Below are 17,676 nucleotides of genomic sequence, written 5' to 3'. Positions count from 1 at the left end.
TATAGTAATCTTCTATTAGCTAAGGTCACCTTAGAATGCCTTCAATTTGGAAGGACAAAAAAACCATAATGTCGAAAATTCTTCAGTTTTAGAAAGGACTTAAGGTTCAGTAATATCTTACAGAAGATGCATCAGAAGAAGACGCATAACACATCGTATCAGCCCCAATAATTAAAAACTACATGTTTTAATTTTCGGTTTCTGAAATTTGTAGTGTTTATTGGATACATTTTCCCTGTTTATATAGAGAAAATTGAACTGTTTGTAAAATCTTGTGTTGTAGAAATCCCTTTAAGTGTTAGACTCGCCAAAATTTGTTAAAAGTACAAGCTAGTTTCTATACATTTTTCAAAATATATTAGATTTAATGCAGAGAGTCTTTACTCACTAGTAAAATTAGAAAAGTTTGCCCTTTTATTAAAAAATTGTAAATTATGCAGCCAGCTTTAGTACTGGTGGTTTAGTAACTTTTAAACATTTCGCAAAATAGTGTACCAGAACTTTGAATGAGTTTATATATTTTTTTAGCAAACCCTACAATAAATTTAGAGCCTTTTGGATTGTACAGACCAAAAACTACCTTAGTAGGAAGTTTCGATTGGAAAGAACTGAACACGTTTTCGAACAGATGAGTCTATACATTGGAAGGGCTTGTATATTTTGGGCGTATTAAATGCATAAAACGATCAAGAGAAAAACCATAGTAGTCTTAACCTATACCAGAGCATCCTCCATTGATAAGTCCTATTAAAATTTATTTCGTCTCGTCCAAATTGGTATACACTACACGCTAGTCTTAGTACTGGTAGCCGTCGGGTTGGTAGGGCCGTGCGAAGGGCGCGGGGGCGAATGGCACGGGCGGCGGCCGCCAGTTGGTGGGCGGTGGTCTGGGCGGAGGAGCCGGCATGCCGGGCGGTGCCCAGGCGTTCGCCTGCATCATGCGCGGCGGCGGCGGTATACCCATCGCGGGCGGCAGAGGCGGTTGTCCACCGGCCATCGGCGGCAGCGGTGGCGGCGGTATCGTGGCTGGGAACGGCGCAGGCTGGGGCACTGGAGGCGGCGGCGCAATCATGCCCATGTTGTTGTTCGAAACGGGCACCACCGGCGGCGGCGGAGCCATCATCGGTGGCGGCATCATCTGGCCCGGCATCTGCGGCATCATATTCTGCACTGGCGCATCGGCGAACAGTTGATGCGGCCTGTCCGCATGAGCCGAAGGATTCTGGGCGGCCAGCAGTCGCTCTGCCGCCGAGCCGTGCCGCTCGCCCTTGTGGTCCTTCTTGAAGGCATACGACACGGAGATGGGACGGTTGCACAGGTACTGGCCATTCATGGCGTCCATGGCCGCGTCGCTGGCCTCGAAGCTGGCAAAGTTGATGAAGGCGAAGCTCTTCGATTTGCCCGTCTCTGGATCCCGCATGATCTTTGGCGTCTGCAGGATGACGCCAAAGGCGGAGAATGTATCGTACAGTAGCTTCTCGTCCACCTCCACGTCCAGGTTACCGATGAAGATGTTGGCGCCAACGTCCAGGTTCTTCTGGTGGGCCGACGCCTTGTTCACGCGGATGGGTTTGCCATATAGCTTGATCATGTTCATAATCTTGATGGCATAGTCGGCGTCCTCCTCGCTGAGGAACTCCACGAAGCCGTAGCCCTGGTGCATTTGGGTGACCCGATCCTTGGGCATGTGTACGTTGACTGGAAGATCGGGAATGGGGTTAGGGTTCTGGTGGGGATTTCTACGGCCAGCCTGTACTCACCCACGGGTCCAGCCTGCACGAACAGCTCCCAGAGCAGCGTTTCCGACACCTTGTCGTCCAGGCCGCCGGCATAGATGGTGGCATCTGTGGGAGGATCAGAGAGAGCGGGTTAAGTAGGATCCACTATTGGTTGCCCTGCGCAATAGAAACCCACCTTGATTGCGTTCAGCAATGGGTCCCGCCGCCATGTCGTAGCTATTCTTATAAACAAAACCAAAAAATTAATTTTCGGCGTTTTTCGACATGCAAACTAGCCAGGGCTGCCAGATGGTTTCAACAATTAAAACGCCAAATATACGGTCTTACCAAACTGTCGGGTTGCGGTATTTGCTAACTTAGCCGAGACACCATTCGATAACAACGATTATTCAGTATATGCTAAAAATAAATGCCTAAAATATACCAACAGGTCGGTAACATTGGAAGGTGTACACGCTAGTGACCTAGCTCGTGCACACACCTTCCATCCCTATCATCGATAGTTCGATTGCTCGATTGCCCGTCCCTGCTGGCCCCAAGAACTCAACTCTAATTTTTATGTAATGTCACTTTGTTGTCGTTTGTTACAAGAAGCAAGGAAAATTCGTGCTAGAAACCAAAGAACCAGCCCCCAATATCCGTGCGCTGTGATGTGATAATCAACTGTGTGTAAATTATGAATTGTCACCAGATACTGAGCGGCGCCTGCAATGCGGGCGACCGGTGCTTCGCCATTGGCTCCGTGGAAGGAATCCCATTTACAGTAAGCGAAGAGAATCTAAAACCGAATTGATTGGGGAAAATCATGCGAGAAGGAGGAATCTTCACAACTATTTGCAACGCATTGATCCCCCCTGCCCCAACCGGCCACGCCTCCCCGCTTCGCCCGACTACTTGCCCCGTTTTTTCAGCACACAATCCAATTCCACACTTCCAATTGGAAACGGGACATCATCGTCGTCGTCTTTCCAACCAGAACAGCACGTCTTTAATGTTTTTATTTACATATTTGCGTGTGTGTGTGTGTGCAGTGTGTGTGTGTGTGTGTGTTTGTGTATATGATCGTTTTTTGCCACACTTGGTGGTCAATTAAAAAATCAAATGCAAATAATGATGAGATAGAGAACTTTTTGTGAGTGCGCTGTGCAAAAATTCGATAACAACAAATCGCAGTGTGTGTGCGTGTGTGTGTGGCAGAAAATGTTTGTTTTCACCTGCATTTACATACTTGGCCAGCAATTAATTACATTTTTTTAAGGTCAAGTGCTGGCAGTAAACAAGCCGCACGCACACATGCGTGAGTTGCAGCGAGAGAGTGTGCGAGTGTGTGTGTACCCTTCGATTGGTCAGGTGGCCTTTGATGCCCTAATTTCGCAGCTTGCAGGTTGTCCCCCTCTCCCGCTCCCACTCGCCCACACTCCCTTTCTCTCTTTGCCTCTCTTTCTCGCCCCTTTCCCTCTGCCCCCGCCCTCGCCCCTCTCACCGACACACGTCATTGGCAAATTGGAATTATAAACGGCCATAAAAAACGTGAGCACGCATTTATAATGTGCCTTTTCGATCCCTATACTATATATAGTACCATATACTATATGCAATCTGGGAATTTACGAGCTAACCGGAAAAGTATTCCCTTCCCTTAGAAACCTTCTAAAACGATCCAACTCAAGATCCAATCCATAAAAATCGTTATATGGCACTAGGTACTGTAGTATTTACTCGGAATGTTTATACGATCTAGAGACTGTTTTTCCTGCCAACCCGAAGAAGCATAATTAACTGTGCACATTTCGCCATTCTAATGAGAGGCCCCACGGGGCGTATGTGTACATTCTATATTCTACTATATTCTATTCTGTAATCAGCACCGCTGTTGACACAGTCCCCCGTTCTCAGACCGCCGCCCACCCCTTTCTCGCCATATCATTTGCCATCATTTCAATTTGTTTAATTTCAAGTGTTGTATGCATATGTATATATTTATATAGTATATAGTGGTCGGCACGAAGACATTCCGCTGGCGCCATCTATCGAGTTTCGGGGAAAACCTTGAAAAAGGAGCAGTGTTACAAAGAAACGTATCAATACCGTGTTTATAATAGTAATCTAAGCTTTGACGATGCCCTCGATTACGAGTATTTCCCTTTAATATCAGAAACATCTTTTGCAATTTAAAGTTATTCATAACTAACAAACAGCCTTTATATAAAGTTATCTTATCTGCACCTAAACTAATGAGTCGGTAATCGGAAAGGTGGTGGGAAAACCCTCCATAAAAGGTATCTTTTTTATATATTTAATGGGTAATAATAATAGACATACCCTTAAAGACTTCTAGAGAGCTTTAAGTAAAGCTGACACTTGAAAAAAATAATGGAGCAGTGCGTCAAAACAAAACGTTATAAATAAACCCGTCACCATAGTTTAGTAGATACCCTTCTTTGTATGCCTCAAATGTTCTTTAAAAAATAATATAGCTTCATGGTGCTACCCATTTATTCCCGCTATAACTAAACTTGAAACGAATCTCTATAAATATTCCTCATTTATCACGGTTATATCTAAACAAGAGAACCGTAATCTCTTAAATCAATGAATCAATTGTTTGATAAAAGTGGGTGATTCAACCATTTAAGCAAAACAAATGGAAACGATTAGGAATTACTTATAGGTATATTAACCAATAAATTTGAAGCGAATCATTCCAAAAGGTTTTCGCTACAGTCTAAAAAAATCAGTAAATAATCTGCTTTACGCCCCTTTTGTCACAACTCAGTATGCAGTTAAGTAATAAAATAGAGAAAATTAATAACACCATTTGCTAGCCCCTCTACTAAACTATTACTACATCTAGTATTCCCATACCCCTTCCAAAAGCGTAGCAGGGTATTCAAATTTCTGGCCACGATAATGAGCATATCAGCGAGACAGCTCAACAAATAAATCAAACACACTTTAGCTAACCAGGTAAACATGATGTGGCAAGAGCCTTGTCAGCCGGCCTGATAAGCCAGTTAACTGGACAGTTGGGGTATTGTTATCGATATATGCATGCCTATATACCTGTGTATATACCCGCTGTACCCGTGCACATATGTACACTTGAAAACAAACGACTCCCGAGAGCACATAACGATCGTATAATGTTAAGATTAACTGCAGTATAGTCGCACCACTTAATACTCCCCGGTTTTGTCCCGTTTACAGGCCTACGCCGCCGGCTGCAATGTGGTCATCCTGGCAAGCACCTTCGAGCGCGTCCAGATCATTCCGGGCGCCAGCCATGGCTATGTCAAGATATCCGCCCTGGACTGCAGCACCGATACCGGAAAGATAGCGGCAGCCTATGAGAACAAGATATGCATTTTCGAGCCCACGCCGGTGATTGAGTCCAGCAAGCACAATACCCACTTTCTGGACTACAGGTGAGGTTGAAAACCATCCCAACATGATCCCTAGTTCACCACACTCTTCACCATTTCCCCCCTGCAGATGGGTGCAAACGGGCTCCTTCACCAGCCAGTCGAGCGTGGTGACCCTGTCCTGGAATCTTGAGGGCACCCGTCTCCTGACCGGCGGCACCAACATCCAGCTGTGGAAGAGCAAGTCGCCCACTCACCAGCAGGAGGAGGAGCACACGGGTGAGCTTTGTACCCGTCCCATTGACCCCCTTCATGGTTTTGCGGCCAACTATCGATTGGCGTGGGAGAAGATGACTCACAGATGCAAAGTGGATGAAAAGGGGGTTTTTTTTACATGTTATAATAGTTTTTTTCTATTTGTTTTTTATTAGAAAACACGTCATCTAATATAGTCTTATAAGAAGTTTAATTTTAATTTTACTGATAATAGGAACTATTCCTTGGGTTTGTTATTGTAAACTTACTCTTTTCGGTTTCCAATACTTACAGGTATTTAATTACGTACTTGAGATCTGTTTAGGCTGGAGTTTGTTTATGCCTGGCTGGTGCTGATATTGGAATACTATTTCAAGCTATTTATTTCCAACTAAACTCCAAGTGAAATTAGAGAAACTCCAATGATGTGATGGATTAGTTTCGTTAATTGTTTGGGTTGGAATATGTTTATAGAACCATTACAGAATGGTACTGATATCGGTAAAATTCCATTGAAATTGTTCGGACTTGCAGGTTTATTAGCTTAGAATACCCTTCCTGAGTAAATGTTTGGATAGAAATTTGTTTATAGAATCATCGTAGAGTGGTACTGAAACTGATATGCAATTTAATATTATGTTTAAACTACAATCCTGGTAATGGCGGCTAAATTCCATTGAAATTGTTCGGGTTTCAGGTTCATTATGTTGAAACCCCGTCCTGAGTAAATATTTAAGATGAAATTTTTTTATAGAACCATCGCAGAGTTGTACTGACACTTGAATTCGATTATTTTGCAACTAAAATCCAGATGATATTGGCGAAATTCCATTGAAATAGTTCGGATGGCAGGTTCATTGGTTTAGAGTCCCCGTCTTAAGTAATTGTTTGGGTTAAAATTTGTTTACAGAACCCAAGCAGAGTGGTACCGATACTGGAAATCGATTAAAAAATATTTATATTTGCAACTAAAATCCAGATATCGGTGAAGTTCCACAGAAATAGTATGGATTCAAGGTTGTGTTAGCTTTGAAATCCCCTGCTTGAGTAATCCCTAAAAGCTACCCATGTCTAATCACAATCCTTTCTTCAAATAGGCGTCAAGTTCGAGATTGGCGAGAGCAAAGAGCCGAAGCAGCCAAACAACGCCCAGACAGAGGATGTGTCCACGTGGGAGAACATTTGGAGCTGCCAGACGGCTATACCCATTTACCACATGGCATTTAGTCCGGATGGAACGCTCTTCGCCACCTGCGGCCGCAATGATCGGCTAGTGAAGATCTGGTACGAGAACAAACAGGTTCTCTTCCCGGCCAAGGGTGCCTCCGCCGCCGGTCCCACTTCGTCTGGACGCCATGGAGGCGATGATGTCACCGGCTCGAGTTCCGGCGGAGATCTGAACTTCACGTACGTGTACATCGCCCATCCGCGAGCCGTGTCCAACATTGTGTGGCGCAAGACGAGCAAGTATATGCCCAAGGGATCGGTGGCCAATATGCTGGTCACCTCATGCCTGGACAACATCTGTCGCATATGGATCGAGACGGTGCTGCCGGATGACGGGATGGTGAACATGACCCAGTTCGATCCCATGGCCTCGCAGAACCCAAAATTCCGTACGCATCGGCACAAGCACCGGTTCATGCAGCGGCTGAAGCACATGAAGACCTGCTTCCACATTCGTCGGCACATGAAGGCCGGAGCGAATGCCGGCCCGGGAGCAACCAGTGGAGGCGTGACCAGTGGCGGAGGAGCAACCGGGGCAATGGGCGCCATGGGTAGCTCCCCAGCCAGCTATAGCAACTATCTGGGGCCGATACCCTCGCTCCCATCTTCGTGCAGCGTCCACGATTTTCACTCGTACGGATTCCAGGGATCGGGCGTCACACCCGGGATGCATTTCCACCTGGCCGCGTCGATTAACGCGGAGACGGACATCCCGCTGGTACCATCGATGCAGACCAGCGATCCGGCCAACCAGAATGTCTTTATCCTGCACTGGCTAAACAACAAGGAGATGCATTTCACGCTGCAGGCGGAGGCCATACTCCAGGAGCTCACCAAGAAGGTGATCGACGAGGAGAACGGTCATGGGAATGCCTCAAGTGGTGGCGTTGATCTTCCCGACGATGCCCACGGCTCCCACTCGCATGCGCATCCGCACAAGAAGTACATGCGCTCGTCCAAGTCCGTGTCCGTGGACGACAGCGGCGAGGAGTACAGCCGCTACTCGCAGCACACGGCGGGCACGGGTATGGGCGGCGGCGGAGCTGGAGCCGGGCTCCATCTGAACTCCATGTCCAACACGACGTCGCAGAACTCGCTGAACAACGAGCCGCCGCACCCAATCACACAGCTGGTGGATTCTTTAGACAACAAGATCGAGTGTTTGTTGCGCGACTGGCACCAAAGTCCGGATCTCCTCTTCGCCATCCATCCGGTGGACGGGAGCTACTTGATTTGGGTGATCGAATGGCTGGATGACTACTATCCAGGCTCGTTCAGGCAGGCGCAGGTCTCCTTCTCTACGCGCATCCCCTCGGCCTTTCCGCTGGGCGATGCCATGTCCATGTCCACCACAGTCAGCCTGTTCAACACGGGCACGCATCCGCTGGCCTTCCGCGACATTGCCAACAATGTACGCAGCAAGGATGAGTTCCACAAGGGAAACGCAGATGATTCCTCCCTGAAAAGTGACCAGCACTCGGGGCAGACCTTTGAGAGGCACGACGAGGAGCAGGAGGATGCTGCCGACGATGAGGATGGCGACCGGGAGGGCGATGCCGATCAGGATGAGGCAGGCGGCGATCGCAGTGCTGCGGCCAGTGGAGCCGGTGGAGCCGAGCACAGCAGTAGCTCGCAGGATTCGGCTGCAGCTGGAGCCAGTGCTTTGCCCATGAACGTTTCTCCCTCGGTTTCCATGGTGACCAAGCACTCGAATGGCACCCTCAATCTGTGGCAGCTAACGTTCGCCTTCAAGACGAAGTTTACCCAAGTATTAAGCATTGGCCACGTGAGCCGTGCCTCCGGCCATCGGTTCCGGGTGAACGACATCACCTGCCATCCGGTGCTGCCGCTGCTCGTCTCCACTTCGCACCACAACCTGCCCGACTCAGAGGCCAAGTCGCCGATGTCACCGTTCGAGCAGCCCCTCAGTGGAGGACTTCTTTCGGGCGGGGGAACTGGGGCAGGACCCTCTGTCGGGTCCAATGGAGACAAAGATGTATTTACGCCCACGGGCTTCTGTTCGGAGTTGATCCTCTGGCGGGTGGACTCCGTGGGACCGCTGTGCCATTCGGGCGGGGTCAGTGAGCTTGCCAGGATCAACTCGCCGGAAATTTCAGCCTTCAGCAACGTGGCCTGGATCCCGACGCTTCTGCCGAGCACCACACTGGGCAGCTACAGTAACTCACCGTCCGCCTGTTTTGTGGCCAGCGATGGCGAGAATCTGCGCGTCTACCAGGCGGTGATCGATGCCCGCACCCTGCTGGCTGAGATCTCGTGCTCGGAGAACCTCAACACGCTGCACAAGTCGCACTCGCTGTCGTCGATGATCTCGAATGCTTCGTCCACGATGCGGGCCCAGCGATCGGCGCTGCACGACAAGCTCAAGGTGGTGTCCCAACAGTCGACGGCCAGGCCCGGTTGCATCCTGCAGCTGGACGCCATTTCGGATGCCAAGCACGACTGGCAGAACACGCAGTTCCTGCACGTATTCCAGGCACAGTTAATCACGGGTGGACAGAGGACACCTCTGACGGATCCCCACGATCTGGAGGAGCCGCGGCTAAACGCCCTACTGGAGTCTGACATGGATGCAATTGTAGACTTGCAGCGCAACGCGGATTTCGAGGAACCCTTCTATATTGTGAACATCGAGAAGACGCTGCGCGGCAGCACCATTCACATGTGGCGCATAGTCATCAGCTCCAAGCAGCAGAACTCGTTCCTCTCCGAGACGGCCATGTATGTGCCGGATAGCAACCTCACACAGGAGCCGGATGAGGATGGTGCCGGTGGCAACCAGAATCCCAGGCGAATGTCTCAAGGAGCGGAAACCCTAACGGGAGCCGAGCACTTCGGCCCTCAAGTTGAGGCGCCGCACATCTCGATTACCACGAAGAAGGTGTGCACCCAAGAGCTGCCGCTGCCCGAGGGCGTGGACGTGATCCATGCTTCCCCGGCCGCCGGTCACCTGAGCAGCTCCAGCATTTATCCGGCCTGCTTTGCGCCGTACATCATTGTGACCGCCTGCTCGGATTCCATTTCGCGTTTCTGGAAGTGCGAGCCCATCGGCGATGAGGACGATCAGGATCCGGAAGGCGATGCCTACCATTGGAGCGAATGGAAGATGTTCAGTCGCATACAGCACTCGGCCATCGAGATCCCGGGCCAGCCGCTAAACATCAGTGCGGCCTATTCTGGCCGGATAGCCTGTGCCTACAAGTACGGCAAGAGCTTTACGCGGCCCAACAAGGGTCCCGATCCGGACTCGCGTTACGTGAACCTATGCGTGGCCATCTACGAGTGCGAGAGCTCCGGTGGTAGCGAGTGGGTCCTGGAGGACACCATTCACCTGAAGAACGTCCACCTGCCGCGGATCAACATTGGTCACGGCATCGATTTGAGTTACCTGCACGACAGCCGATTGCTGGCAAAGAAGCAGCGGTTGAATCAGGTTCTTCACACCTTCGCCCACGATCCGGAGAGCAGATCCCCGAGAAGTGGCGAGACCACACCGGAATTGGCCGTCAATAGGCAACCATCGGCCGCTGCCTCCGGTTTGCTAACCGTGCCCAGCTTTAGTACCCTGCAATCCTTACGGAAGAGCATCGCCGAGAATGGCAACACCTGTCCGCTGACCCAAAAGCATCTGGTCCAACTGGACTGGGTGAGCAAGGAGGATGGCTCCCACATCCTAACCGTCGCGGTAGGCAGCAAGATCCTGCTATACACACCCGTGAGCTCGGACATTGCCCAGGCGAACATCAAGGCCATGAAGGAGTCGCGTTCGGTGAACCGTCCCATTTTGCGGAAGGCCAGTTCTTTGGCGCAGCCCAACTTTGTGGACGAGATCCGTTGGATGAAGTTGCGGCAGATAGACCTGCAGACGGCCGACGGCCTGCCGCCGCTGCCCATGCAGATCTCTTGGGTGCGCGATGGCATTTTAGTGGTGGCCATGGATTCCGAAATGCATGTGTATTCGCAGTGGAAGCCGCACTACTCCTCGCACTTTGCAGCTGCAGCGGCTGCCGCTGCTGGTGAGGATGTACCGGATACTCGGAATTTAAGGGACGAGGATCTGCGCTCGCTGGCCAACGAGTCCACACAGCTGCGTCTAAAGAACGTGGCCTCTATGCCACTGATCAGCAAGGTGAGCACGGCCAATCTGCAGCTGCTGTCGCACGACAAGAAGCGCCGTCTGGGCAACACCAGCATGGCCAATATGAATGGTGCCGGCGGCGCAGCAGGAGCTGGCTCTTATGGCGCCGGTGCGGAAGACGGTGGAAACGATGACTACATGACGGATTTCGGACTGTTCCAGGCCTCTCGCATCGCCTGTCCAGTGTTGCCGCAATACCATCCCAAGCAGCTAATGGAGCTGCTCAACTGCGGCAAGATCCGCTGGGTAAAGGCCATCCTGGCGCATCTGGTGCGCTGCATGAGTGGCAACAGTTCGAGCACAGCTGGCCAGGACGAGGATGGCTATGCCAGACAGCGCAGCTGGTCAAGATCCCGCACCCTAAGTATTAGCTACACGGCGGATCAGAACATCCAGGCAGAGCACCGCGGTAGCACCACCCAGATTCCCGAGGAGCTGATGTTGGACTACGCAGAGATCAACTCCATTCCGCCGTTACCCTTGTGGGTGCTCCTTAATGCGGATCGTGAGACGCCAGGTCAGAGCAACAACTATGCCGAGGGCGACAAGGACTACGATGAGCTCTTCGACATGCACAACTCGGAGGACAATCTGGATGAGCTGCTGAGCGAGGGCGATGAAAAGAAGCGACAGGAGCGTCGGCTCTCGCTGCCCGAGAAGCACTCGATTTCGCACTTTGGGCCACGGCAGGGGCAGCTTTTGTCGCGCCTGCTGACCCACACCCATTTGCCCGGACTTTCCTCGCTGGACCAGATGCATCTGCTGGCGCTGGCGGATACGGTGGCCACATGCAATACGGATTTCTCCGACAAGTTTGCCGCCGATCAGGGCAAGTCGGGTGGAATGGGCGGGGGAGCGGGAACGGGAGCTGTGAAGGATGGCAGCACTAGTACCGACTCCCTCGATGACTGCGGCCTGCGCTTCCTGCTGGCCATGAAGCACTTTACCTATCTGCTGCGATGCCTGCCGCTTCAGCAGCGGGCACAGTTCCAGCGCCAGGGCGTGGGCACCTCCAATATTGTGTGGGCCTTTCACTCGGAGAGCGAGGAGGAGCTCCTGAACCTTATACCGAGCTACACCAAGGGCGATCTCCGCTGGGCCACGCTTCGGGATCTGGGCATGGGCTACTGGCTGAAGAACATCAACACGCTTAGGCGGTGCGTGGAGAAGCTGGCCAAGTGCGCCTACCAGCAGAAGCAGGAGCCGCTGGACGCGGCCATCTACTACCTGGCCATGAAGAAGAAGTCCCTGGTGTGGGGCTTGTTTAGATCCCGCCGGGACGAAAAGATGACCGCCTTCTTTGGCAATAACTTTGCAGAGGATCGCTGGCGCAAGGCGGCTTTAAAGAATGCCTTTGTGCTGCTGGGCAAGCAGCGATTCGAGCACGCTGTGGCCTTTTTCCTGCTGGCCAATAGCCTCAATGATGCCATCGAGGTGTGCATGAACAAGCTGGAGGACTTCCAGCTGGCTCTCATCATAGCTCGTCTCTACGAGGGCGATGCCGAGGGCAGCTACTACCACCATTTGCTGCACGAGCACATATTGGGCACGGATGCGGAAACCGGACGTTGCGACCTTACCCGCGCCCATCCCGATCCCTTCCTGCGCTCGATGACCTACTGGACGATCAAGAAGTACCAGGAGAGCCTGAACACCCTGCTCCTAAACAACGTGGGCAGCCTGCACAGCAGCTACAGGGAGGAGGATCTGCTGCGTCCCGAACCACAGGCCACAAATCCGAATGTCTTTAACTTCTACATATATTTGCGCACCCATCCCCTGCTCATCCGTCAGAATATTGCTCTGTCGGCACAGGAGAAGCGCATTGCCCACGTGGTCCTGTCCGGATTCAATTATGCCGGCGATGCTGCTCCCAGTGCCGTAGCCTGCGACAAGCAGCTGCAGCTGGAGGATTCGATAACGCCCATCGAGCGGCAGCTGTACTTCACCACCGCCCACGGGCACTTCAAGAGCGGCTGTCCGGCGTTGGCGCTCGAGGTGCTTAACAAGCTGCCACAGAAGATCAGCGACGATTCTGGCGGCAGTGTGGCCGGCAGCCAGGCTCAGGAGCGTGCCCAGCAGAACAAGGAGGAACTGATCAACACGGGCATCATGGACCAGTGGGGAGCAACTCCGGCCGCTTCGCAGGGCACTGCAGATGCCTTCGACTGGGGCGCTCCCGTGTCCAGTGAGTCAGAGGCCAAGTTCGAAATAAAATGGGATGATGAGGACGAAGAGGAGGACCCTGATCTTGAGCCCGATGAACCGGAGCTGGCCACCCCGCAGCCACAGGCATCCATCCTGGGCCGGGGCAAATCAAATGGCAACGATGCGAAGATGGACATTATGGCTCAGCAGCTGAAGTTCGTGGCCTGTCTGAAGATCCTAATGGAGGAGCTGTCCACGCTGGCCACCGGATTCGAGGTAGATGGCGGCCAATTGCGCTACCAGCTCTACATGTGGCTGGAACGGGAGGTGGAGGCACTCAAGCAGTTGTGCAACTACTGCAGCCAAGCGGAACAGTCGAATCACGAATCTGGTGAGGCAGATGCCGAGGCCAGGGACAAGGAGATGAACGCCAGCATCTATCCCAGCACTGAGCGACCCACGCTCCACGAGATCCTCATGCAGGACAAGCAGGACTTTGAGGCCAAGGTGATGCGGGCGGCCAAACGCAAGCGTTGGCTCAAGGGTAAGATGATCCTGGGTAGATCCTATAACTATCCATATAACTATATAACTAGATATGTAATTCAATGGATTAACCCTTACCCACTTCAGCCAATGAAACCCTGCTCCGCACGCTGCTGAGTTACTGTTCCCTACACGGCGCTAGTGGCGGTGGCCTGGCATCCGTGCGCATGGAGCTGGTGCTGCTTCTGCAGGAGCTCCAGCAGGAGAAGACCCAACAGCAGCTCCTGAGCCCGCTACCCTTCCCCACCACATTGCCTTTGCTCAGCGCATGTGTGGCGGGCAACAAGACGGTGATAGCCGATCCCATCAAGTACCTGCAATCGCAGACGGTAGATATGCTGCAGAGCATCATCAAGGTGCTACCCTTCCCGGGAATCGAACCCAGTGCTCTGAGCGAGATCTTTGTGCTCCGGGACCTGGCCGTGGCATTGTCATCGTGTATCTACCAATCGCTATGCGATTCCGAGAGCTTTGTGGTAAACAACTCGGCCTTCAATGGTTACCCCAGTCCGGGAATGGAGAACATAGCCAAGATAAACTCGTCTTTCGAGTGCAGCTATCTGGTGGGCAGCCGAAATGCCTATGGCCGCAGGCGCAAGTATTCCACTGATGAGCCGGCAGGCGTGTGCACCACTCCTTCCAAGTGGCCGGGTGTAACCAATCTGCGTGCCCTTTTGGCGCGGGAGAAGGACGAGGATGTACCCAAGCTGAATGTTTTGTTGCTGGAGTCTTTTGTTTCCACCTACATGGCACTCTTCATTTACTCTCTGTCCACCTGCGATAGCCGTTTGTTGTACCGCCTGAGTGGTCAGAGTTTCAACAACGAGACCTGGTCCACTCTCTTCGGCGGAGGCATGAAGAAGTTGCTGATTAAGCCCGCTGCAGCACAGCCTCCCAACCAAATGGTGGCGGGAGGAGCGGGAGCAGGAGCTGGCGGACCTACTGGTGGCACCGGTTCCACGTCCGAAGAGCCGGCGGATGAGAACAGCGTTTGGAATACGGTCACTTCTATTACGAAACAGCGCATGAAGCTTAACATGAAAATCCTGGGAAGCTTCAGCCAGAATAGTACTTCCAGCAACATGAAGGAGGACAAGCCCACGTACCGGGAGCAGTTCATGCCGCCGGAGACGTCCATGCTGTCCTACTTCCTTACCAAACCGCCCACAACCGGTAGGTTTTCGATCCTCCAAACAGTTACTCCCTAATTGACATGTTCATTGTGTTGCAGAATGCGATGACTACGACACGGACGACTCGCACGAGTCGGACAACGAGGAGGAGGAGGAGGACGACGATGATGTGAATGTGAGCCGATCGCAGCTGAAGGCCAAGGATAATACGGAGCACACCAATCCCACGTCGTACTCGTGGAGCATCCTGCGCCTGGCCCTCATCAAGATCAGCACGCACAAGATCCAGGAACTGGTCAAGGTGGCCGGCATCGAACTGCAGGGTAGTTGTAACATTTCATCCATCCATTCGACATCATCCACTAAGCATCCCGTCCTATATTGCCACCCCGTTTCGTGCAGATTTGCCTGTGATCAGTCCACTGTCGCACGAAGTGCTTAGGACCCTTAATCGCTGGAATGAGTTTGCCCTTAGTGACCTCATAGCCCGCGGGCCACCGTCCCGACATTACATACCCGGATGCTACGCGGAGAGCGGCATCAACGGATTGGCCATCCACAAATACCGCTCGCTGCTGAACAAGGACAACACTCCGTTCGTTTCGGGCTCATCGGCTGGTCCCATCCGACGACTATGGAACTTTTTGGTGCGACAGGAGCCCGCCCAGGAGGTCTTCATTAAGAGCATCTTTGGCAAGAACATGGAGCCCAGCACACGGGGATCGCACCACACCCACAACGACAACGAGACCGATGAGGGTGAGTTCTTGGTCCCTGAAATAAAATTGATACTGATTAGATAATTGCTGACTCTTTGCCGAAGGTCAATCTCATTCGACCAACGAGAATACCGACCACATCCGAATCATTCACAAGGACCACGAGTCGATATTGTCCTTCTGCTTGAAGAACAACAGTTCCTCGATGATTGCCTTTGCAAACCCGCGTGAGATCCAGGAGTTCGACATCTCGCTGCTGCTGGAGTCGCCAAATTGGTACGAGGACGAGTGCGACTACGACATGATGAACCTGTCCAAGGACGCGGACACCAACAGCTCGTCCTTTTTGATCATTCAGACGCAGGAGCAGTAAGTCAAGTTATTCATGTTTCGGTATGGCGCCCTTACTAATGATCCTGACTTGCAGAAACCAATTTGGGGGTAACAGCAATGCGTACAGCGAGTCCAATGCCAGCACACAAAGTGCCTCGCAATCGGGACGCGGCACATCCATGGTGGGTGATCCTGTCAAGCATTCGAAGATAATATTCACTGATGCGTCTTATCTTAAACAGGTGCTGCGCCACAAGGTGGACAACGTGAAGCGCATGAGCGCCCATCCGCTGATGCCGCTGTACCTCACCGGAGGGCAGGATGGATCTGTGCAGATCTGGGAGTGGGGTCACCAGCAGCCCGTCTGCTCGCCCCGCACCTCGGGCACCTTTGCCAAGGTGACGCGCTGCCGCTTCTCGGAGCAGGGCAACAAATTTGGCATCGGCGATGGTGACGGCAAGCTCAGTCTCTGGCAGGCGGGCATCGCCTCACAGAACAATCGTTCGTTCATAGTGAGTTGGCACATGGCATCTGGGCCCATCTGTGAGCCACCTTCTAATCATGAACCTTTCCCTTTGCAGAGCTACCAGTGCCACAACAAGGCCCTGTCTGATTTCGTGTTCCTTGGTTCCTGCAGTCTCTTGGCTAGCGGTGAGTTGTGATGTGGTAACACCGCCGTTTCTCCCATGAGTCCTTGTTACATTCAATATCTTCCACAGCTGGTCAAAGTTCTGAGAACAAGAACATCAACATCTGGGACACACTGCTGCCCCACAAGAAGTCCTGTGTGTCGGGTAAGTAGATTTGGGTAGCCTTGAATCCAAAGAGTTGTATATGTCTAATGGAACCCCTTACAGCCTTCACCTGCCACGACCAGGGATCGTCCTGTCTGGTGTTTGCTCCGCAGCACCAGGTGCTCATCTCGTGCGGCAAACGCGGCGACGTTTGCGTCTTCGATGTGAGACAGCGAACGTTGCGCCATCGCTATCAGGTGAGCTCTTGATATATATATATATCGGTTAAATTGGATAATAATCCTCGTAAAATCCTTGACAGGCCCATGATAGCACCATCAAGTGCATAGCTCTGGATCCGCACGAGGAGTTCTTTGTCACTGGCTCCATTGAGGGTGACATAAAGGTGGGTTTTAATAGCCTAGATTCTGGCCGAGATCCTCATATTAATCCCTGCTTATCCTGCAGATCTGGGACATGAATCAGTTCATGCTGATCAATACGTTCCCGCATGAGCATGCCAAGAACGGGTTCTTCAAGCACACTGGCCAGGGCGTCAGCCAGGTGTACGTGGACCCATTCGGCCGGCTGTTCTCCTGCGGCTCCGATGGCTGCATGAAGGTGCGACTGCTGGTGGAGAAGGACAACATTGTTCACTCCGTGTATTGAAAGCTGTATTCTATCCGTAACATTTCGGGCACGGCTCCATCCGGATTCCGTGTCCGCGTCGGTGTCCATTTGCCGCAGCAAAGTCCGTGTTTCTGCTCTCGTGCTCGTCTGTTTTTATGTGTGCCGCGGCAAGGAGGACGCGACTCGAGTGTCCTACAATATGTGTATTCTTTGTTAATCGTTGATTATTGTAACATTTTTGATTGTATTTCAATTCCCTACACGTACAGATATACATATATATACGTTATTACTATTTTTTTGCATAAATGTATTGTTTATTTTTTTTTTGGCCGTTTCCGTTTTGCTATTTAATGTTTTCCAAACGACGAAAAAAATGAAACTTGCGTCTGACTCGATTCGCTTGATTCGTTTCATGTTTGAGTATTTCCTAAACAGACTATATACTATACACTACTATACAGATACAAGATATATATATACATACATATATTATATACATCTATTATATGCTTTAAATCAATTAATTATTATTATACGATATACAAGACATTCGACAGTATGGTAATTGATATGCTTACGAATATATATTACGATCTATGTCTTTGTGTTGAGCTTTGTGCAAAAATTTGTCTGTTGTTAAATCAATCAAGATATATGTATAACTAAAACGAAACTAAATGAATTAACTAAA

At 51.3% G+C, this 17,676-nt stretch overlaps 2 protein-coding genes across 3 annotated transcripts; one reads left to right on the top strand and one right to left on the bottom strand.

The window, feature by feature from the left end:
- Nucleotides 1-637: 637 nt before the first annotated feature.
- LOC119557922 (splicing factor 3B subunit 4) lies at nt 638-2,038 on the bottom strand. The gene is made up of 3 exons (XM_037870929.1): nt 1,915-2,038; nt 1,761-1,844; nt 638-1,698 (listed from the first exon to the last, which is right to left on the bottom strand). Exons 1-3 carry the CDS (start codon nt 1,946-1,948, stop codon nt 797-799), a joined length of 1,020 nt encoding a protein of 339 aa, XP_037726857.1. The 5' UTR covers nt 1,949-2,038; the 3' UTR covers nt 638-796.
- A 225-nt stretch (nt 2,039-2,263) lies between these two features.
- On the top strand, nt 2,264-17,291 carry LOC119557962 (dmX-like protein 2). Of its 2 annotated transcripts, none has more exons than XM_037871005.1 (15): nt 2,264-2,502; nt 4,947-5,164; nt 5,232-5,380; nt 6,454-13,431; nt 13,521-14,606; nt 14,665-14,892; nt 14,969-15,325; nt 15,390-15,654; nt 15,713-15,800; nt 15,861-16,130; nt 16,200-16,269; nt 16,338-16,412; nt 16,476-16,609; nt 16,675-16,758; nt 16,821-17,291. In XM_037871005.1, the coding sequence occupies exons 1-15, from the start codon at nt 2,416-2,418 to the stop codon at nt 17,019-17,021; spliced, it is 10,290 nt and encodes a 3,429-aa protein (XP_037726933.1). In that variant the 5' UTR covers nt 2,264-2,415; the 3' UTR covers nt 17,022-17,291. The 2 variants fall into 2 exon arrangements, with proteins under 2 accessions (XP_037726933.1, XP_037726934.1); XM_037871006.1 differs by having other exon boundaries at nt 2,265-2,502; nt 14,665-14,889.
- Nucleotides 17,292-17,676: the final 385 nt, after the last annotated feature.

Source organism: Drosophila subpulchrella, chromosome X, assembly GCF_014743375.2.
Source record: "Drosophila subpulchrella strain 33 F10 #4 breed RU33 chromosome X, RU_Dsub_v1.1 Primary Assembly, whole genome shotgun sequence".
NCBI lineage: Eukaryota > Metazoa > Arthropoda > Insecta > Diptera > Drosophilidae > Drosophila > Drosophila subpulchrella.
The sequence above is the reverse complement of the archived record's forward strand: the minus strand, read 5'-3'. Positions and strand labels throughout refer to the sequence as shown.